Source organism: Cylas formicarius, unplaced genomic scaffold (assembly GCF_029955315.1).
Source record: "Cylas formicarius isolate icCylForm1 unplaced genomic scaffold, icCylForm1.1 PGA_scaffold_7__23_contigs__length_41026272, whole genome shotgun sequence".
Classification (NCBI taxonomy): Eukaryota; Metazoa; Arthropoda; class Insecta; order Coleoptera; family Brentidae; genus Cylas; species Cylas formicarius.
Window position 1 is genome coordinate 12,424,154 of NW_026844352.1, and position 22,926 is coordinate 12,447,079.

Genomic DNA, 22,926 nt, shown 5'->3' on the forward strand with positions numbered 1-22,926 from the left:
CCTCGTTGGATTACAGAAAGAGGTAACCAACGAATTTTTAGTATCAATGTTTGGTGCGGCATATTAAATGGATTCCTTATTGGACCTTACTTTTACGAAGGAACTTTAAATGCAGATCGCTATTTAAGATTTCTTCAAACTACACTTCCGGAACTATTAGAAGAAGTGCCTCTTGACATTAGAATGAATATGTGGCTACAGCAGGATGCTACACATAATGCCCAAATAGTAACGAGGTATTTGAACCGAGAATATCCCAATAGATGGTTTGGTACTAATGGACCGGTAAGGTGGCCGGCGAGGTCCCCGGACATTACACCACCAGATTATTTTCTTTGGGGCTACCTAAAAAACGTTATCTATGAAGAACCTATCGAAGATATGGCTGATCTCATTAACAAAATTAGTGCAGCGTGTGCCGCTATCACAAGAAGGACTCTCCTACAAGTGACCCAAGCTCATCTGTTAAAAGTTTTTGATAGTTGTGTTCGAGCAGATGGACATAATTTTGAACAAAATTTTTGAAATGTCTTATTATGTAGTTAATTGCAATAATAATTTTGGTTATTAACTTGTAGGTATTTTACTGTTTTTTCATTTATTTATCATGTTATCAGAACTAAATCGATAAAAAATAATAAATAAAATCATACTAAAATAGTTGAAATCTATTGTTTGTAATTGCATTTAAGACAACTGCGATAACAATGGTTGCCATAGTAACTAACATTCATGGCATACTTGTAAAAATAAGCGTTAATCACATTTTTTATTAATCAAGAAATGTTTACTTTAAATCGGTATAACTTAGAAACGGGTAAAGTAAATAAGTTTGAGTAAATAACAAAAAAGTTTTTAAATAATATGTACTTTTGTATGCGCGTATTTCCAAAGTCTCTGCAATCGAATAATTTTTCGACGCGTCGCGACGCCCAGCTCTTTGCAGGCGTCGAATTTTTTAAACTTTAGGAAATATCTACTTGACCCCAAACTTTGACTACTTTTTACATAAATTAAATATTTCTTTTCGTTTTGGACTTATTGGCGTGCGGAGTTTTAAGTGAAAAACCCTATATATATATATATATATATATATATATATATATATATATATATATATATATATATATATATATATATATATATATATATATATATATATATATATATATATATATATATATATATATATATATATATATATATATATATATATATATATATATATATATATATATATATATATATATATATATATATATATATATATATATATATATATATATATATATATATATATATATATATATATATATATATATATGCAACTATGTCACTAGAAACTAAACAGCTGCTCCCATCAAAATGCAAGATTTAATTTTTAAACAGTTATATCTAACCTCCATACATTTAAATCACTGGCCAAGCGCATTTAACTCTTAAGCAGTTTAATAAGTTTTTCAGTTTTTATGTAGATAACAGTACTCACACACGCGCGCGCGCACACACCCACACCCACGCACACGCACACACCCACCCACGCGCGCGCACACACACACGCAAACGCACACACCCACACGCAAACGCACACATACACACGCGCGCACACACACACACACACACACGCGCGCACAGACACCCACACCCACGCACGCGCACAGACACACACACACACGCACGCGCACAGACACACACACACACACACACACGCGCGCGCACGCAAACACACACGCACGGAAACACACACACACACACGCACGGAAACACACACACACACACACACGCACGGAAACACACACACACACACACACGCACGGAAACACACACACACACACACACACGCACGGAAACACACACACACGCACGGAAACACACACACACACACACACACGCACGGAAACACACACACACACGCACGGAAACACACACACACACACACACACGCACGGAAACACACACACACACACACACACACACACACACACACACACGCACGGAAACACACACACACACGCACGGAAACACACACACACACACACACGCACGGAAACACACACACACACACACACACGCGCACGGAAACACACACACACACACACACACGCACGGAAACACACACACACACACACACGCACGGAAACACACACACACACACACGCACGGAAACACACACACACGCACACACGCACGGAAACACACACACACACGCACGCACGGAAACACACACGCACGGAAACACACACACACACACACACGGAAACACACACACACACGCGCACGGAAACACACACACACACACACGCACGGAAACACACACTCACACACACACGCACGGAAACACACACACACACACACACACGCACGGAAACACACACACACACACGCACGGAAACACACACACACACACACACACGCTCGGAAACACACACACACATACATACATACACACACATACACACACACCCGCAAAAACCACATGCCAACGACGTTCCACGGGCAATCAGTCATCGTAAGGTGGATCGTCGAAAACCAAGAACAAAGGCCATTCTTGTGCAACCAACCGAGGGTCGAACGTACGCTGATCTTCTTAAGGAGATCAAAGCCAAGGTCAACCCGACAGAAACTGAAGTGGACATAAAGTCCATAAAACAAACGAGGCGCGGGGGCGTTCTGCTAGAAATGACCCGCAAAACTGAAGACAGCACCGCATTCACGGCCGCTATTAAGACAGCAGCCGACAATATCGGTACCGTCAGAACGCTGATACCTACAGCTACGATAGAGATTCTAGACCTGGACGGAGTCTCCACTGAATCTTACGTCCGTGATGCACTTGGGCGAGACTTCACGGCAAACCTTGAAATCAAGCGAGTCAACCTAACTAAAGTTACCCAACGAGGTCAAAGAGCGGCTTTTTGCGAGATTGACGAGACCAATGCGGTCAAGGCCCTCAATAAGGCTCGCATAAAGGTTGGGTGGGTTAGCTACCGCGTACGGCCGGTAGCGAAAGTGGTACGCTGTGCCAGATGTCTCGGGTATGGGCACGCGATGCACTCCTGCAAGGGGCCAGGCCGCAGCAAGTGCTGCTTTAAATGCGCAGGAGAAAGTCGCAAGGCAGCCGACTGCATCGAGCAACCGAAGTGCTTTCTATGTCCGAATGACGTTAAGGACAGCCTGTGGCGTATTCCTGGCTCCGGAGCTTGTAAAGCGTTCCGCGCAGCCCTAGCTGAAGCGATAAGGGCACAAAAATGATCAGAGTCCTTCAAGGTAATCTGAATAGGTGCATACTAGCACAACACTTCCTTCGCCAAAGGATTTTAGAAGGTAAAGTCGACATCTGCATCAATTCCGAAGAACATTCAAACTTCCACTACGGGTTATTGTTCGCAAATGAAACTGGGACAGTAGCACTATGGATCGCAAATACAAAGAACGTTACCGCAATCAACAGCGGAAGTGGAGCAGGCTTTGTCTGGATTCAAACCCCTACAGCCTACTTCATGAGCGTCTACCTCTCGCCTAACGAGGGAATCAGTGTGTTCCGTCAGAAACTGGCGACCATAGAGGACGCTATCGTCAAGTTCAACGGCGGAGTCATTGTAGCTGGTGATTTCAACGCCAAATCGGCAGAATGGGGCGCAGCGTTCTCTGATACCAAAGGCAATGAAGTCGCTGATGCCGCAGCAAGACTCGACCTCATTGTACTGAATACTGAAAATACCACGACATTCCGGAGATCAGGGTACCAAGAATCCATCCTTGACATTACGTTAGCGACCCCAGGGATTGCGAACACGATTGAGAGCTGGACCGTATCCGAAGAATACAGCGGTAGTGACCATCAGTATGTGACCTTCAGTGTTGGACTTGTACCTGGCTCGGCTCCGCAGTGCACCCTATACAAAAGAAAGTGGAACGCTAGCAAGCTTGACCTCGATGCTCTACGAACATACGGAGCATACCAACTCTCCAGAGAAACCCCAATCCAAGCACCCGCAAGGAGACGGAAGAAATAGTGACAAGAACCATGAACGTTATTCTCGACTCATGTAACGCTTCTATGCCACCACTGAAAGTTCGGGGTGCACACAGACCGGCATACTGGTGGTCACTGGAGATAGCAGAATTACGAAGAACATGCCATGTGCTACGTCGCCGCGCAACGAGGGCTGCAAAACGTTCACCCGATCAGGAACTGTATGTGATCGAGTCCAAGCACGCAAAAAAAACCTTTGAATAAAACCATCAAAACACAGAAAGCGACGCTATGGAAAGACTTATGTAATGACCTCAACAATGATATCTGGGGTAAAGCCTACCAAATTGTCACTAAACGACTTGGAAAAGCTGCACCAGAAGCGCCAAAACCCCCTCCGTGATGTATAGCATCGTGGCGGAGCTGTTTCCCAAACACGCGCCGCGGACGAAGAAACACTATGTTAAAAGTGGCGAAACGACTCCCTTTACTACCAAGGAACTGCAAGACGCGGCAAAGACCATCAAGATAGGAAAAGCACCCGGCCCAGATGGCATTCCAGCCTTGGTGATCAAGACTGTAGCACTGGAATACCCGGACATACTCCTGGGCACCTACAATGCATGTCTTGCAACTGGCACGTTTCCCACGGTCCTGTTGGACAAAGGAAAGGGAACCTCAACACCTTCTTCGTTTAGAGCACTCTGCATGCTTGACATCGCTGGGAAACTGCTCGAAAAGCTCATTCAAGGCAGGCTTCGAAACGACATTGACCGTGCTGGAGGTTTTGCTACCAACGAATACAGGTTTCGGAAAGGTAGATCGACGATCAACGCGATTCAGATGGTGATAGAGACTGCAAGAAGAACATGGTCTGGTAGTCTCAAAACTCACAAAGTATGTTTACTTCTAACATTTGACGTTAAAAACGCCTTTAACAGCGCGAATTGGGGAGATATTCTGGACGCCCTAGAACATAAATTTGATATAGAGCCAGACAATCTGGAAATGGTTGACGATTACCTCGACGAAAGGACGCTAGTTGTAGAATCGACGGAAGGTCCGCAGGAGCATGAAATAACGGCCGGCGTGCCTCAGGGCTCAATCATGGGGTCCGATCTAAGGAACGCAGACTATGACGAGCTCCTGAGGATCCCGCTGACTGACACCATCGAAGCCTGGCTTGAAAAACATCACCTGACACTTGCCAAGCAGAAAACAGAGATGGTTGTACTGACTCGACAAAAATGGTTCCCTAAACCATTCACCGTAAACATGGGAGGTACAACTTTGACGTCAACGAGAGCTTTACGCTACCTAGGGGTAATGATAGACGAAAAACTATCTTACCGTGAACACCTTGATAGTGCATGCCAGAGAGCTAGCAAGACGGTATCCAGCTTATCAAAGATCATGGCCAACACGATGGGACCTCAAACCAAAAAAAGACGAGTCCTCCTCGAAGTAGTTCACTCAGCACTGCTCTACGGAGCAGAGATATGGGCGGACATCATAAAGCAGAAAACATACAGGCGCCAAATAGCAGCAGTGCAACGGAGAGGGTTGCCTGTGCATACCGCACCGTCTCGGAAGCGGCAACACTGGTCATTGCGGGAGCAACGCTTATCGATCTATTAGCGTTTGAGAGAGCCAAGCTCTATGACGCTAAAAGGAAATGCGACAACTTCAAGGAGGCAAAAACAAGGATAAAAGCGGAAACCCAGCAAGAGTGGCAGGACCGATGGACGACGGGGGAGACGGGCAGATGGACGGAGCGTCTGATTCCGAACATCAATGTTTGGCTTTCTCGGAAACACGGGGACACAGACTTCTATCTGACCCAGCTACTGACGGGACATGGACAGTTCAACGCTTATTTTTTAAGATGGGCTTACACAACACCCTTATGTGTAAGTACTGTCCTGATAAAATTGACGACGCCGAACATACGTTCTTTGAGTGTGCTCGGTGGAAGGACTATAGAAGTAGCACCGAAGAGATCATAGGCGCCAGGCTCTCCCCCTCAAGTCTGGTGACGTCTATGATCGAACAGGAGGCAAACTGGTCGGCTGTTGCAACCTACGCACACACACACCGCGCACGCACGCGTGCGCGCACGCACAGAGAGACACACACTGACACGCACGCACGCAGAGAGAAACACACGCACGCACGCGCAGAGAGACACACACACACACACACACACGCACCCGCGCGCGCGCACGCACGCACGCACAGAGAGACGCGCGCGCGCACAATAATAATAATAATGAGTTTGTTAAATGTTTAGTATAGGTAATTCTGTATAACGAAGAGTTATTATTTTACAGTACTTGCGAATTACTGTCTGATGTTAAGAACACCAGCGAGGAAAAAAGAGACAATGAAATCACCGAATGAAAGGGATACCGAAAACTAAAGCTCTTGTAGAAATTTACGAAAAAAATGTGTTTCGAAAATGTGTGTTTTTACTTACCCAACTTACCCTTACAAGTTTTACGAAACAAAATGTAATTGCCTACTAAAAAATTGTTTTATAATTTTAAAGCTATTGAGGACGAAGCAAAATGTCAAATGTCAAAAGCAAATATGTATTGGTCCAGCCGCACGAAAAAGTGCACATTGAGATACAGGATCCAGTTTAAGAAAATGTTACTTTGTTAAGATTGGCATTTTCTGAAGTGCGCCACCGGATTCGTCGTAAAATATTATTTAGTTTTTTTTTTCATGTCAATAAAGTAACTAGTAATAGAAATAATAAAACCGGCAAATGTTTAGAAGTACCCGCCCTGTATCTTCTAATCTAGTTATCATAGATCTTATTGCGCTACTAAAAAAAAGGGGACCTTTCCATTTTTTTGTATCTCCCACCATTAGTCTATTTCCTATAATATTAACTGAAAATAAAATGTCTATATATAACTCAGTTGACATTTTAGTTGGTAAAGCCAGTTACTAGGTTTTAGGCAAACTCGACTAAGCAGATAGTGAGTTTTCTGCGTTTCACTTAAATTGGTTCGTTGTGAAGTTAATCTACCACACTTATAATCTGATTATTTTGGCATTTTGAATCGACGAAGCTGAAGTGAGACTTTCGGTATGCTGAACTGGATAATATGCTATGTTTTAGAAAATTTTTGACAGGCGTATTTACTTCATTTTATATGATATAATCGAGAACACGTCGGTAAAACTTTTATAATGTATCCATTCCAAATATCGCTTAAAGAGGTAGGTATTTTCTCGGTCTACACTTATAGCATTATTTATTCAATAATAAAAACAAACTATGAAATAAGAGCGCTAAATACATACGCACTCTCGATAATATAGACACTTATGAAGCACCAGGAAAAAAAAAACGCACTCGCGATATTTAAAATCTAGTTTGTAACCGGTAACTTTGCATTGCATTCAACAACCAACATGGCCGCTAACACATCGTCAATAGCTTTGGATGTTGCATTTTTACGACAGTATTTTCTCAAAATTCCCTTCGATATCCTTAAATTTTGTTCACATTGGCTCATGCTTAACTTAATTACGTAGCTCTGGGAACAGACAGGATTTTTGGTTAGTTTAAATGTGCCTAACGAATAAAATTAAACGATCTTTGGTTACGTTATTTAAAGATATAAAATTTAATTAAATCCTAGTTAAAACGAGACCCTGATGCGCAAAAATACATTTAAGACTACTGTTAAGGTGCCAGTAAATTTAAACTGAATTTTAATATTTCTTGGAACGCTCCATCTTTGTCGTAAAGGGCGAATCATTGAGTAAAGTAAAAACTGAGACGAGTCTCAAAAGACCGCCATCTGAGAGCAGTGCAATAAGCTTATGAGCATGTCCAGATAGACTGCAGTAAAATAAATTTTGTCTAGATCAAAATCTCAAGCCATGCTATCAGTTTTCGTAACTGAATTGGTAAACAAAATCACGACCAAGCATTAAACTAGAGATGTTGTTTGGTACGTCTGTGAAAAGACTAAGTAATAAAACTCCGACTTGTTTAATAATTTGTATAGAACTTCTGAAGGTATCTTTTTTTGAAAAAACTGAAGTTGCGTTTCCGAAATAACAGGTAGTTGCACTGGGGAGTCCCCTTCTTTTGCAATTTTTTTTATTTATGAGTTTTTTTTTCAACAGAGTGTCCAAATCTTTTAAACTAAATACTAAAATAAATTATTTTTCGGGGCTTGAATTTATGACGTAAGCAATGTTGGCAAAAATTGATCTTATATTGTTAGTAGAGCAATTAATAATCCTTTTTTTAAATTGCATTCAAGAATTAATTATCCCCTATCCAATTCATTGGGTTTAATTAACTATACATTCCACTATATATGACATGCTGTACCCGAAATATAAACATACAAATAAAATTGGATCTCCTTAAAAAAAATATTCTAAATAGGTCAAACACTCAATAAGTATGATGTCCATAATACTTCAGAAATTATATTCTGATTTGAAATTTTCTTAGTTGAGATTTTTCAAAATTAAAAGGTTTATTGTAAAAATAAAACTATAACAATTATACTAAACATATACTTTTATTCTATATAAGTACTAATTATATTAGTAAAATTCTTATCAATATAGTTAGGTTATCACTTATCACAAAGTGGGTTGGTAGTCTTTCGGACCATCACTACACTAAAAAAAAACGGATTATATCCTCCCCTTGAAACACATTTTAGATTTATCACAACAAAGACAGTTTTCATAGGCTGTATGAAAATACCTTCGGAAAATACGATAATGTAAACAAAACAATATATACTGCACAGCAGTCATTACAAATAAGATGATCATGCCATAAACTTTGAGTAAGAACTCTTATTGGCAAAAATATCACAAACGTTACAAAAATAATAAAGTAATGCTGCTAATAGGGTTAATAAATAAATCTAAAATATAACATTTTATTGCTTTTCTAATGTTACTGTGTACTCTGCCCGATACCCGAGGAAATTTGTTGGATATGGCAAAAAGTTCTGAATAAGCAGAAGTTCTATACTTACATACTTTATTGCGGATCTAGCAGAATTGACTAGCACTCTTGCTGATTTTAAAAATTCTTCCCTGCAGTTTGTCACTTTCCAACAAATTTCCTTTAACCTGAATATAATCATAAAATGTACCATTTTCTTGTATGTATTTAATCTCAATAGAGTTAAAAGTTTTACCGGTTTTCCGAAAATAACTGCTACCATATATATTCACAGATTGTAAATCTCCTTCTCTTTGCTTTCTGAAAATCTTTAAAAAATTCCAAATTCATTTTTCTGTCAAAAAGTGAATGCAACAAAATTTTGTATACAGTCTCCTTCAATGATTTTTTTAATTCCGAAAAATTGAATATTCTATAGTACTTATTATTGTTATGTTAATTGTGTTAAACTGGAATTAAAACTAAATAAATAAAATAAATAATAAGACTGTATACTTTTACAAAAATAACAGTTTCAAAATGTAGTCGTTTCCGCCAGCAATTTTAGGGTTAGTTAGCTGTCCTAAGGACAAACTAGATATAGTTTTTTTTATTTTACAAGTTGTTTAAGCATATGCAGTGGCTCCATTAATTTTCTTCCTAGGGCTTTTCTGTGTTATTGATTGATGTTAATATGGTCTGGGTCTTTTGCCCCACAATTGAATAATAAAAGAATAAGATAAAAAGATTCAATTTTCAAAATTTTACAAATATTTTCTCAATTATTAAGAACAACATTTATGTATTTTTTTATTGGTGTTAATATTTCTTTGAGTAATCATACAAAAATTGGAACACTACAGTTAGTAAACACTGAAAGGCATCCCTAAAGGGATTACTAAAAATATGATAACCTAAAAAGTATACTGGTGGAGACGCTTTTAGCTGTAAATCAAATACAAGGTATAATTACTTTGTTTCGCTAAGCGTTCTTCTCTTGCAATCTATTATGATCTCATCCCCCGATCTAATATTGTAACTATAAAGTTGTTTGTGTGGATATTTCATTTCTTCTGGACCCTGATGGACAATAGAAAATTAGGCAACAAATGAACGGAAATAAGTTTCAAATTTGAGTACCTGGATGTCCCTGAACTCTTGGTCTACATAAAATAACCTCATTTTGGCAGCAGAGAATCCGGCAAAGCTTTCTAATTTTGATTTTAAGTCGCTAACCGTTCGATAAACGTCGACGGATCTAACCTCACTGTTGGTCCCACAAGTAAAAGTAACTTTTACTCTCTTCTCTGGTCTGAGATCGACGTTAACTAGGGGGTCTAGTTTACCATGAATTTGGACTAGTTCAAAGTACCTATAAGAATGAATTAATTCATGATATGGGTTCACGAACAAATTTGGTGAGTGAAATAGATTAAATTTTTATTTATTTTATTTATTCACGTACAACGTGTTCTAATTTTCGTCAAAATATGCGATTGAGTGCAGAATTAGAACTACAAAGATAAGGTGAATCCTCATAAGAAAATCATCAATCATTGCAGTAATTGGGTAAAACTAGTATTACAAATATTATGAAGAACAGTGTATCATTTTTAAAATCAGTATGAATTATATTAGTAAATTTAGCAGACCCCTAGGTAAAACGATTTTTTTTAAGAGTTCCGATTCATTACCTATCTGGGCGATCACTTTCTGGCTTATCCATGTAATACCGAATAAAAGCTCTTTCGGCATCCTCTCGTTCGTCTGCCGAAATGGCTCCGCCCCCGTTGAGAGTTTTAACATTGGGAAGCCTCGCGATCAAAAGCTGCCGTCTTTCGTGTTCTGTGTATTCGTTGCTTTCCCATAAAGGACAGCCCTGCGGGGATGTGCCAGTAAATTTTGACCGTATATTTCAATAGCATCCATTAAATTTGATTAATTGATTATATACAATAAAAATTCAAAGCGGAAAAAAAAACGTTTCATAAAAACATTTTTAAAATAACTAAATGAATATTTATGTGTAGATGACCATATGTGCAAATTTAAAGTGAATATAAAAGACATGAAGAGGCGTAAGACATCTTAGTGCTACTGAAAGGGCAAAAGAAAGGAAGTGTGAAACTGAATTTTATCAAAAAGGACACACAGTACAGTATTTACTACAGTTAGCTATAAATACAATTATGCACATAACTAGGTATATGGATATAGAGCACTGAGGTGATAACGCAAGCACCTTTTGTAACAAAAAAAAATTGAAAAAATAAAGGGAAATGATAATTTCTCGGCATTAGGTCCAGTTAAATAGGTGGGAGAGTTGTTTTAAAAAAATGTTGTGAAGTGCTGGGGAGTGTGTGAAGTTTATGGGCATGCGTGAAAGACTATCCTGACCTGTTTTTTTTTAAGAAACAAACTTTTGCATATTATTATCCCTCATTATGAATACATCTTGGAATTCATCAATGTAAAATTCTGGACATTTTAAATTAACAGTTTTGGGTATACATCCAAAATCACTTTGAGTGTCTCACTCGAAATAGAAATAGAAAAGACTTTTTCAAATAACTGTTAGCAAGTAATATGATTCAGATACTTGAAATGGTGACTGCTATCAAATTTAAAAGATATAATGTAACATCAAACATTGGTAACAAACCAAACTCCCTGTATATCCAAAAAAGTTTGTTCTAATTCTCTGCTTTTAAAAATTGCAGTTCTGGATGGAAAATTTCAACTTCTTGCTCAAAAATTACATACAAAACGACCTTCCAAATAATAACTCATCCAGTTATGTAATATAAATAATACATATTTTGGTGTTCCTGATTTATTTGTCATAAAAATTTGATAAACTAGTCGTTGTATTTTCTGACCAATACATTTTTTTAAAACCTTGGAAAGGAGTTAATATTTTTAATTCCTAAGTAATATCATTTTGTATACGATTCTTTTCGGAAGATTTTAAGAAGATCAATTTTATTTGTTACAAATATTAACAGAGAAACTTTGTTTGACCATCAAATTATAATATGTAAATGATTTTACAGAGAATTATCAGACAAAGACAGTGATACTCATTACTAGCCGTCTTTTTCTATTGTGAAAATTTGCGTTGCTTTTTATTACGCAGGGGCCATTTCAGTTAAGATCGAGGCCATTGGTAGCTGGTTGGGTTTCCCCTTTAAAAGTTACATAGAAAACGTCTTTTTAAATGTAAAAATAATTAGTTATGGAGTGAGGGTAGAACGAAACGCTTCAAAGGAGTTGGTTGCTTTCCTCAAAGGGACCAAATCCTTATATTTGACGTCATATCTTCTGCTAATTTTCAGCAGTGTTAATTTCAATGCGTTGATTCGACTTCCTTGGAAACAGCTTTTATTTGAAGTAAGATACTAACGCGTACTAAGCAAAGATGCAACTCTCACCTGGATTCTCACGCAGTGCAAATTGGGAAACTTTGAAAGTTTGCCGATATCGTCCCACGAAGACAACATTGTCGAGTTAAGATTAAGCACTTTGAGCGTTTTAAACGCGTCGTGAGGCGCCTCAATGTCGTCCCATTTCCCCGAACCGCTCCCCTTTGTGTCGTAATTTTTATTACCTCCAGAGTTCTCTTCTTGGGTTTCCGCTACCTCGATAGACTTTATCGGACATTCGGCCAACACCAAAGATTCGAGTTTTGGAAACGCGTATCCTAATTTGCTTATTTCTTTCCAGTCGTCTACGGGATTACCGGTAAAATGCAAAATGCGTAAAACCGAATGTTTGTGCTTCACTTTGTAATTTTGGCAGTCGCAGTTTTGGTTATCATTTTGTGAACACTCGCAGTCTTTAGGTTTGTGTAAATCTACGTTGTTGTAATCGTTTAAGCTGAGGTGCAACTCTTCAAGGCAAGGAAGGTGGTCTAGGATTTCTTGAACGCTATCCCAATTGACGAAAGTCGAGTTCAAAACTAAACTCTTTAGCTCCTTCCATTTGGTACTTTTGTCCAGGTTGACTTCGAGGGGTTTTGACAATACGTTGAAACTTAAGTTGACGAATTTTAGGCGGGGCATTTGTTGCAAAATTCCAAAAACCTAGAAGTGGCAATGGTGAAGCGCTGAAATTATATGCAAAGACGAAAAGGTTCAACTCACTTCATCCCAATGGTTCAGTTTATTTTTGGCAAGGTCCAATTCCTCGACGTTGGAACATTTGGCAACCAACGCTTCTTTTTCGCCGGCTGTGGCAATGTCGCAATCATTCAATACCAGTAACGCCGGCACCAAGGCTCTAGGTGATTTGCATGGTACAAATATAGCAACCGAAATACCAGCTTCCTCATCGGAACCTTCCGAATCAGTGGAACCCTCGCCGTATTTTTGTTCCAAAGCTTCTAATAGGGAAGGCATTATGAACAAGGCTAAAACAAAACAGAATATTATACCTTACAATAAAGAGAATATAGAAAATTATTTGTTTCATTACAAATATGTCGCCGCCCTTAGTTTTAAATGGTCGATACTCTCACATATTTTGTTTTGGATGTTATAGATTGTTTATTTTTGACTCGAATTATTTATCGGTCTAGACTAAACAGTTATAATTCTGTCATTCGTAATATTCGCACTGGGCAGCGGGGAACACAGGATACACTTTGAGAGCTGTAAGTTACTAGCATCGGTCAACGACTATCACAACAGACTAGTCAGGGAAGCCATTGAGATACAAAAACACCCGCACAATTTCAACCGAAAGGAGGAAGCCCTTAGACTCAACCAAATCTGGAACCCGATCCTTAGGAACGCCCGAGCAGTACCGATCGATATCCTGAGACCAACCGAAGCGGAACAAGCCCCGCCCACCACCAATCGCCATAAATACAACCTGCGCAGGAGAAATCGTCAGTCTACGTCCAACATCGGAGATGGAAGGACCTCTGAAGAAGCTCGCCACTCGTGCTTGCGAACCGTTAGGAAGTAATTCCAATCGACGACGGCCTTTAAACCCGAATCAAGATAATAGCTTATTACAAACGAATTTTGTTGAAATTATGTATGGTGAATGCTTAACAAGAATTGCTAGGTTTAGGTTTTTAGGGGTTTTTAGAAAGAATTAACTAAATTAGGAAGTGGTCGATTCGGAGCGGTGGTTAAAACACCCGTTAAAATTATATAGCAGAGTTCTGTAAATTGGTTTATCCATGTTTTTAATTTAAAGACGCAAACATAAATCTGACGACATCAGCATATGTCGATATTTAACAATATGGTGACTAGCGATCTGAATAGAGCTGACCCTGGCTTTCAGAAAACTCAGTATATCGTCTTTGTTTTTTTTTATAATCAACCCCCAAAAAGTAATAACGACCTTCATACCTATTGTTACTGGGTAAACCCAATACCAATAGATTATTCATAGGTAAGAGGCGAGCCAGGTAGATGAGAATGACATGTCGGCTGATATCGCATTTGGAAAACGCTTGTCATTAGTTTGAGACGGACTACACCGTGATTACAGATGCCGCTTATCGAGAAGACGACTGCGATATAATAGAGAAGCACCTATCCCTGGCCAGTCAGTTGAAAAATGAAACCGTAGAAACGGGGAAACAAATAAAAATAACCAATTGCAATAAATAATAGTTAATAGTAGTGTGTAAATGGTTACAACTCTAACTTTTATTTTATATGAAATAAATTTTCAGCTACGTTAAGTCTTGCGCACATTAACTTATTTGATTTCCCCGTCCTATTTGACGAATCCTTAACATTTTTTTAAACGCAAGTTTTGGATTCGTTAATGCTATCAATTTTCATTCAATTTAATAATTACAAAACAACCATCTTTCATTCGTAGAATTATTGCTTGAATTAAAAAAATCTTCAAAAAACTCAAAAATTAGCACCTTACCAGCCAGTCTACAGGGTAATTCACGCTGGATGGATAAAATAAAACAAATGGAATGTATTATATTTCCCTATATTTATCTATAGCGGATTTCGAGAAATTAATTATTTTGCTAACAAAACTAACCCAAGCTTACATAATTGACTGTATAAAAGTGATATAGTTTGTTATAATTTTTATTATTGACAGATTTAAATAGTATATTAAGGCGATTTATTAACAAATATATTTTAAAAAAATCTGTTCGTCTGATAAGATTTCAATCTTAGTTGTCTTAAAAATGCGTTTTTTATGTTTCTATGATTAAGAAGCGCGACTTCTTGTTATGTGTGGTTTTTAAATACCTATTTTTTTTTGTGCTAACTAAGCAGAATATTTCAAAAATTATTTCTCATTTTTAATATTATTAGTCTCATTGAGAAGCAAAGGGGGATTATGCGTCAATTTCGGTAATTTGGAGCATTAACTGCTCTTTGGCGTATTGAAAATAGCTATGAACTTACCCCCTGATATAAGCTCTTCCCAATTAATACCTGATGTTAATAAATAACACCACAAAGGTATTAATAATTATTGAATTAATTAGGAATTGTACCGACAATGCACGCAACACATTCAAAAAATTAACGGCCTTGTTTCAAGTGAATTATTTCCAACCCAAGGGTCCTCATAAATTCTCAAAGAAACTAATTGTTAGTTTATAAATGCCGAGTTTAACTATAGGAGCTCAAAAATAAAATAAATTGCAATGCAAACATTTTTATCTCGGATTTGATTTTGACGTGAGTTTATCTACTAAAAATTCACAAATGATTTGTTTGTGTATACTTATTAGATTTATTGCATTGTCTGAGTATGTTGCCAAGTCGTTGCTGGAGCTGATAACAAAAATATGAAACTACGGGTCCGTTGCGCTTTTCCGTCCCAGATTTTCGAATAATTTTCTTTTAGCGCTCTGCGTACCGCTCAACTTATTATTGCGCACCACACCTCGCTCAGGAGTTAGAGTTGTATATTTTTCGTGACCTTCATTACTTTAAAGTTTATTTTCGAAAATGCTCAATTTTGGTTAGTTGTTTCATTTCAATAACTTTGTGACTCGATCCCCTATATGTTTATTCTGAAAGCGTCAGAGGACATCTTAAAATTGAAAAAAAGAGAGAAATGTAAACCACTAGCTCCTTACAATTTTCAAACCGTTCTTGTCCGCATATCAAGTTTAACAGAAATGTTGTTGTCGATCGATGTTGCATAGACTAATTTTGATATGTTTAATAAATATTTGAGAAGGAAGACCAGCCAACCGACTCTTTTTAGGTTATCTTTGTTTGTTGTTACTTGAAAGTTCTGGAATCATAATTTATCATCAAAGAGTTGGCAATTATTCATGTTCCCATAACGCTGAACTTTGTGCCTGTAAGTAAGTATTGAACATTGTATGTGAAAACGACAATACTCAATTACTACTCATACGAAATAAAAAAAAAAAACATTTGTTTGGTATCTATTGTTGACAAGGGACAAAGTAATGGTCAACGTTTTCTATTCAACCTCAATTAAATTACATAAAAAACGAAGGACATAATACAAGTAACTAACTATAGCCAGCGTATTGCAGTTTGCTGTTTCGTTCATGTAATTTCATTGGTTATCCAATTAATTAAAAATCAAATCGCGTTACGCGGGTTAAGTAACGACCAAATAACTATAGTATCATTATTTGCGGATACTACCTCCATAATATCAAACGAGATTAATAAATATTCGGCTTTTATTTAAACGATAGATGGACAAGGCCAATACGTAATACGCGTACGTCTCGTTTATTTCGCGTTTTAATTTTAGTACGCCGCGGCCTTCGCGAATTTTCAGCGTAGTGCCTTTTAGAAAATATGCCGTGACGTAATAACGCTCATCTTCTGCGTATTTTGCCTTATCGCCCTGCCATCTTTTCTACCTATACCACATGGGTAAATATTCTTATTCGTTGAAAATATTAATCGTAAAACTTGACTTTCGAAAAATTGGAATAATTTCAAAAGCTGTAAAGATATTAGTTCGAACCTTGAGCGCTTTCAAGGTGAGTGATGGATAATATGTCAATTTATAATATCAAAATTCCATTTCAAAGTGTAGAATTTTTCTTAATACCTAACAACATTTTAAAATTTCCTTTGAGACATGTTTCGTCAAATGTTAAATATTTGCAAAAGAAAACGTCTCTAACTTTCGTCTTTAAAACTCGACACCCCATGTCTCTCGCAACCCCATTCTCACTTCTTTTTCCGTTGTCTGTTTTCTAAGCTAAGGGACAATCGGGGTCTATTTTTCCAAAGATTGAAAGGTCAATGTTTTTCAGATCTAATAGTGATCGAATCGTCAATCTCGCATAATACGTAGCGTACTATCGCCTGTGTCCAAAACTAACTAAAGTTAAATACCGACATTGCGCAGTTTTTATAATTTTATGTTATTGTTGGAACTTTGAGGACGTTTTACTGCGCGTTGAGTCAAGGTTGCCAAGTGTTCTGCAAAGGTGAACACAGACGGATGAATATTTTGACTACTTCTGTCTGTCTGTCTGTCTACTACTGTCAGTGAATAAGGTAAGAGTAAGAGTGGTAAGAAAGCCGCTAGAATGTTGCGAATTTTGACTTCACATAATTTTAAGATCCCAATAGAAAACTCAGCAACGCTTAGTACGCTGGGTGCCAATCCAAACGTGCCCCGTACATGTGTTCTGCCACCGTCTGCTCAGAAAGAGTAGCATCAAAGAGAAAGCGACAGATGGAACATTATGGGCGGAGCTCAGACAGCTTTTTTTTTCTTGTACTTACTATAATCAAATTGTACAACGAAACAGTTATAAACGTGTAGCAGATATTCCAACTTATTTATCGAAACTAACATGATATTAGACGAACATATTTTTAGATCATTTGGCAACATCGGATTGTTTGACGGGTATCAGTCTGACAGTGGGTTGTTTGACTATAGTCAAAAAATGATTTAAAAAAAATCATGAAGGTATTTGGGGTAGGCCTTGGGAAAACGATTTATTAAATATCTAAAATAGTTACCTTATTTATGCTTGACAGATATCTAGATATTAAAACAATTATTTAAAATGATAAGGAACATAAAAATTATTACTTGTTAGCACTTTTTGCAAATCTCAACACCAGTATTTTAATTTATAAAGCTAACAAAAATGTCGACCATTCTTTCTAACGCACAACCAACATACAGTTTCAATCCTCTCCAAAGCTTTCAGAATAAAAAGAGGTTGCATTCGCAAATTTTCTGGTTTTGGTTTGCCTTTTTTACTAATTATCGGTCATAAAGCTATGTGAAATAAGGTACCGCAAATACTTCATGAAAATTTAAAAAATACAATTTTGAGAAGTAATTTATACAAATAAATTGTTAAACATCTTTGAGAAGCTTATTATAATTAAATTGGCCTATACTATAAGATATAAAGATATAAGATATAAAAATATATAGATAAGATATAAAGATATAAGATATATAAAAAAAAAATTTTTTTTCAAAAAGACAAAACCATTTAGGAAACAGCTGAGTACGTCACTGAATTCGATGTAAAAATCCATATCGCATTCGCTTTTCACCTTTCCGACATTTTTATAGGGTATCCGAGCCTTGCGAAAACGCAAGGCTCTGTCTTCACTAACAACGGACACCGGGACTAAAATGGGACACAGTGTAGATATTATATAGGTATTACATAAAATAATATACGATTAGCGTATTTTCTATTACGTTTCGACATCTAGAATATATACGTGGTGTTGCATTCTTTTTATTTCGCCTCAAACACACGAGTACGGCCACATTATGTAATAAAAAAATTTGTTTAACAGCGATAATAATTTGTTTTGAACTTCTCTCGTACATCGAATATTTTTTCAGATAAGACGATAAAACATGCGTCCTATGCAGTCGCACTTGTATAACGTCGCAGCAAATTTTAATTACAATACTTTTCCAGTCGTTTTTTAAAGCGCAATTTCGTTTGATGCGGGACATTTTAGATCTGTGTTAAAAACGACAGCTTTCGAAACTTGCCATTATCTTCTTGGTTCGACCGTTACATGTTGCCCATTGTAGGTAGGTATACCTACGACGTTTAGCGAATCGGTCTAAACGTGTACAACCTCAATGTAGCGGCGATATCCGCTCGGAGGGATAAGCGGTCGTAACTATTAAAACCACAGAAAACGCATCGATCCGTGTAATAATAATTAGGCCCGCGGTGTTGCGTCATCTCAAACGCATGTGCAACGAAATCAGGGAAATGAAAGTAAAATACGAAGCAAAAAATTATATGAAATGATAGTTCACATCTATTTAAACAATTATGATTTTTCGCGTTCGCGCGAGCTCGGCGATCGCGCGCCTATTGCGCAAAACGACCACAAGAAGTTTGCGACGTTGCCTGACTTCCTACCGTGGCCTATTTTTGGTAGCGTTCCTCCATTTCTTGATCATTTTTAGTTAATAATGCTTTAAAACTTATTCTGGGTTACAATTTATGTAGGCCTTTAGGTTTCTAATACCTTTGACATAGGTCAGTAAGGTATAATTTGTTAAATATCTTAAAATCGTTGAATTTGTAATGAAAAGTGCCTCGAAATACTCATACACATACCTTTTTTGAGCATAATAACAAAAAACAGTTTATTTCTGACCAAAACTAACTTTTAAAAAATCCCAACTCATTTATTTGGTAATTTTCCAGTCTCTATTTCACTATACAAATTATACACCAGAGCAACTGGAATTTATTTTAAGCAGGTCATTTTATAAAGAAAGTCAGATTTGTTCAATAAATTTGGTGCACACATTCACACCTTTTGCGATTCATAGTATCGTTTGCCGTTCAATGAAGAAGCTATGTGACAAGACATATTAAATTTAAGTTTGGTTTAATTAGGCTTTAGTGTAATTTAAAATTTAAGGAAGCTTTAAGGAAGTTAAATCTATGCAAATATCGTTGCAGGCTTATGAACACCATTTAAGCATTTAACGTAATTGAACAAATAAGAGAACACGTCCAACTTTCAACTTAAGCTTCAATCTTTTAACAGCTTCCGTGTAATTCGGCTTGCGCAAGTGAGCTAGGAATATCAACCGCCTTCTGGTACCAAGATAAATTGAATTTTTTAACATTTTGATATTTAAGTTTAATTTTGTAATTGCCTGTGATTGATAAATTTGTATAACGGAAGAGACAATTGAAAATTTCTTTCAGTTCAAATTAAAAGTTACCGTAGAGTTTTCACTTAAATTACATTGAAAACGTCAACTATTAGGTTAAGCCAATAACGTAATACACCTTATCCATAAACTGACATCACAAAATAGTGAACCATTATTAAACTTTGGCATCCAAAATAGGATTTTATTCCTAACTTGACAACACCGCACGGAGCCCAAGGCTCTCCGTTGTTTACATAATAAACCGATCTACCGCGAAAACCGCCGAACGCAGCTTACCTGGACAACAAAGGATCGAACACCAATAAACAAGAAAATAACATAAAATTTCCTTAGGCGATGGTGGCCATCCGAAAAATCGCGTTAACCCGAAAATAGCACCGATCCAATACCTCACGCCTGTTTAGGCAATCTAAAAGGAGCTATCGACGAATGGCGTCCGCCATCAAAGCTCTATCTACGGCCAACGTATAACACGCGCTCGCTGGTCGAACTTCGACTGGCTTGATTCGGGATCCATTTCGCCAGCGCGCTATCTGCGCCAGTGTTTTGTTTTCACGATCAGCTGTCAGAATCAGCTGATCCGGATTAAACTTGATTTTCGCGAACTTGCCTTTTGCGCAGTTATATTTTCCGCGCTATATTATGGAGACGTAATATTTTCCCAAGTTTCTAGATAATAAATTAATCCAAACTTGATACCCAAAAACACTACAACATTGACAGTTCGGACATTTTCAGTACCATATTTCATAATAAATTTGGTAATTAAAAGATCCACATTTGATGATCAATACGTCATTGATAAAATCAACATGATGCAATGCGACAATCTTGATGCACTCTTGGCGATTGTTTTCGTATGAGTTTCATGTTGAATTCGTCGAATGATTTGTTGTGCTGATATCACTTAAAAAAAATAGTTCGTTTGGTATCATTGGAGATTCAGTGCCTTTATGGATTCATGTTCGGCATTAAAGGAAATGCTTGCCCGTTCTATCCAATCCAAACACAACACAATTATGTGAGAAAGGTGTGGAATAATAAAATCTTATTAGGTATGCAAAGGGACTACAGAGCCACCCAACTAAACACAATAATAATAATAGTTTTAAAAATTAATTAAAGTCTATTTCAGAAGGGTGTGGAGTAATAAATAATTAGATATGCAAAGGGACTATAGACTGACTTACAGCGTACTTAAGCCGCTTTTATCGATTGATTTCATTGCATCTAACCTGAAAACTTATGGCCTAAGGAATACACAATGTAATCTTTAATCTTACAGGGAGGAACAATAACCGTTAGACAATATGGTTTATTTGAACTTATACTTATTTTTATCCACAATTAACTAGTGAATACTGATTTTCAAAAATATATAAAAGAAGTTTAGTTATAATTTATAATATTATAATATAATTATATTTATTATAATTATATTTATTATAATTAATTATATTTAATATAATTCATTAAGAAATTTGGTTATTACATAAAAAATCACCGTTTGTAAAGCCCAGTCGCGTGAATTGGTTGTGTGATAGTTCCGTTATACCTTATATTGATAGTGTGCACGTCACTTTTAAATATTTTTTCGTATAAGTAAGGAGGAGATTTATTCACCAAAATCTTAGAAAATAAGCAAACGAAGTGCGTATATCTTCGATTTTGTATGTTTCGCCATCCTACCATATGGAGAGTGTGACTTATACCCTCAAATTTTGTTACACCGAATATATCAATGTGATTCAAACATGGACGAAAGATAACATCACAGAAACTAAGTTGTGATAACACTTACCCTCAATGACTCTCACAACAATGCTATTGTTTTCCTATTTAAATAATCCTTGTTTTGGTAAATAATCGTTAAATTGAAGCAGTAACCTTTTTGAAAGCATTTAGATATGTGATTTGAAAACCGCAATTCACTGTCCAACAGTAGACTTCAATTTTTTAAGGTGTCATTATACTGAATTAAAAGTGATTCTTTAAATGTATGTAGAAACTTCTGTTTTTCTTATATTCAAACAATGTAAAAACGGACTTGTAAGCATTTAGTTGCAGGCAGTGTTTCTAAGAAATTAATAAATCTTCTTTGTGCAATGAGTGCGATGAAATCTTTGAAATAAATTTTGGTAAGTCTTGTCCTCTTGGTTATAGGTAAGTTTAACAAACCATTTTTGAGTATTGCTTAGAGCTTTCAAATGACATTCAGCTACTCCACTCCATCCTAGTCCCATACAAAAGATGTCATTAAAGTAGGAAGAGGTACAGTAGTCTATGCTGATCTTGTTCGAAGTATTGCTTGAGTTTTTTTTATTTATACCTGTATAGTTATTCCCAGATATTTACTTGATGGTTCCTTTCCGGATTTCTTCATTATTATTTATTTTAAAAAAACTGAAGCTTTTCAAACGAATCTAATAAATTGCAAAAGGTAAATAATATTTCTCAATCTTGTTCGGCTAGATGTTTTAACTCATTCCAAGCATCTAGCGAGCAAAAGACAGCGGTTTAATCTAGGAAATTTACAATTACAACGCAGAGGCTGCGTTTGGTAGCGTTAAAGAGTACTCTTACACTTTTAAAGCCATACCGAGCAATTTGATAAATAAAACCCTAAATTTATTTAGAAAATTGGTTATTATTAATCGAGTATTTTCTAACAGTTTAGAAAGAACCTGCGACCAAGCTGTTTTAAATATACGCATCACCACCAGAAAGATTTGCTCACCGGTTTTGGGATTCCTGTGCGAATTTTTGTCCTGCCTAATAAATATAAGATTTGTCAAATCGCTTTGGAACTTTTTGGATGCTTCGACATAGTAGGGGATATCGTCGTCGATTGCAAAACCGAATTAGCAAAATAAAA

The 22,926-nt window shown here is 36.9% G+C and overlaps 3 protein-coding genes across 5 annotated transcripts; 2 read left to right on the forward strand and 1 right to left on the reverse strand.

The window, feature by feature from the left end:
• Window positions 1-2,679: 2,679 nt before the first annotated feature.
• Window positions 2,680-3,252, forward strand: LOC132704485 (uncharacterized). The gene has a single exon (XM_060674498.1). It carries the CDS (start codon window positions 2,680-2,682, stop codon window positions 3,250-3,252), a length of 573 nt encoding a protein of 190 aa, XP_060530481.1.
• Window positions 3,249-4,016, forward strand: LOC132704486 (uncharacterized). Its single transcript, XM_060674499.1, has one exon. The coding sequence runs from the start codon at window positions 3,249-3,251 to the stop codon at window positions 4,014-4,016; it is 768 nt and encodes a 255-aa protein (XP_060530482.1).
• Window positions 4,017-8,551: 4,535 nt separating this feature from the next.
• On the reverse strand, window positions 8,552-22,926 carry LOC132704960 (tubulin-specific chaperone cofactor E-like protein). 3 transcript variants are annotated; one of them, XM_060675319.1, is made up of 7 exons: window positions 22,789-22,926; window positions 13,055-13,320; window positions 12,344-12,994; window positions 10,607-10,791; window positions 10,053-10,284; window positions 9,886-9,992; window positions 8,552-9,241 (listed from the first exon to the last, which is right to left on the reverse strand). In XM_060675319.1, the coding sequence occupies exons 2-7, from the start codon at window positions 13,307-13,309 to the stop codon at window positions 9,202-9,204; spliced, it is 1,470 nt and encodes a 489-aa protein (XP_060531302.1). In that variant the 5' UTR covers window positions 13,310-13,320; window positions 22,789-22,926; the 3' UTR covers window positions 8,552-9,201. The 3 variants fall into 3 exon arrangements, with proteins under 3 accessions (XP_060531302.1, XP_060531301.1, XP_060531303.1); XM_060675318.1 differs by lacking the exon at window positions 22,789-22,926 and adding an exon at window positions 20,328-20,538; XM_060675320.1 differs by lacking the exon at window positions 22,789-22,926 and adding an exon at window positions 15,311-15,457.

What these genes read in the sequence shown, in the direction of transcription:
- LOC132704485 (XM_060674498.1), top strand. Translation starts at nt 2,680, where the DNA reads ATGACCCGCAAAACTGAAGACAGCACCGCATTCACGGCCGCTATTAAG.
- LOC132704486 (XM_060674499.1), top strand. Translation starts at nt 3,249, where the DNA reads ATGATCAGAGTCCTTCAAGGTAATCTGAATAGGTGCATACTAGCACAA.
- LOC132704960 (XM_060675319.1), bottom strand. Translation starts at nt 13,309, where the DNA reads ATGCCTTCCCTATTAGAAGCTTTGGAACAAAAATACGGCGAGGGTTCC. An exon ending in GAAAGTGATCGCCCAGATAG is followed by an intron (nt 10,285 to 10,606) that starts GTAATGAATCGG and finishes TCATTCTTATAG; the next exon opens with GTACTTTGAACTAGTCCAAA. An exon ending in AGAACGCTTAGCGAAACAAA is followed by an intron (nt 9,242 to 9,885) that starts GTAATTATACCT and finishes AATTTTTTAAAG; the next exon opens with ATTTTCAGAAAGCAAAGAGA.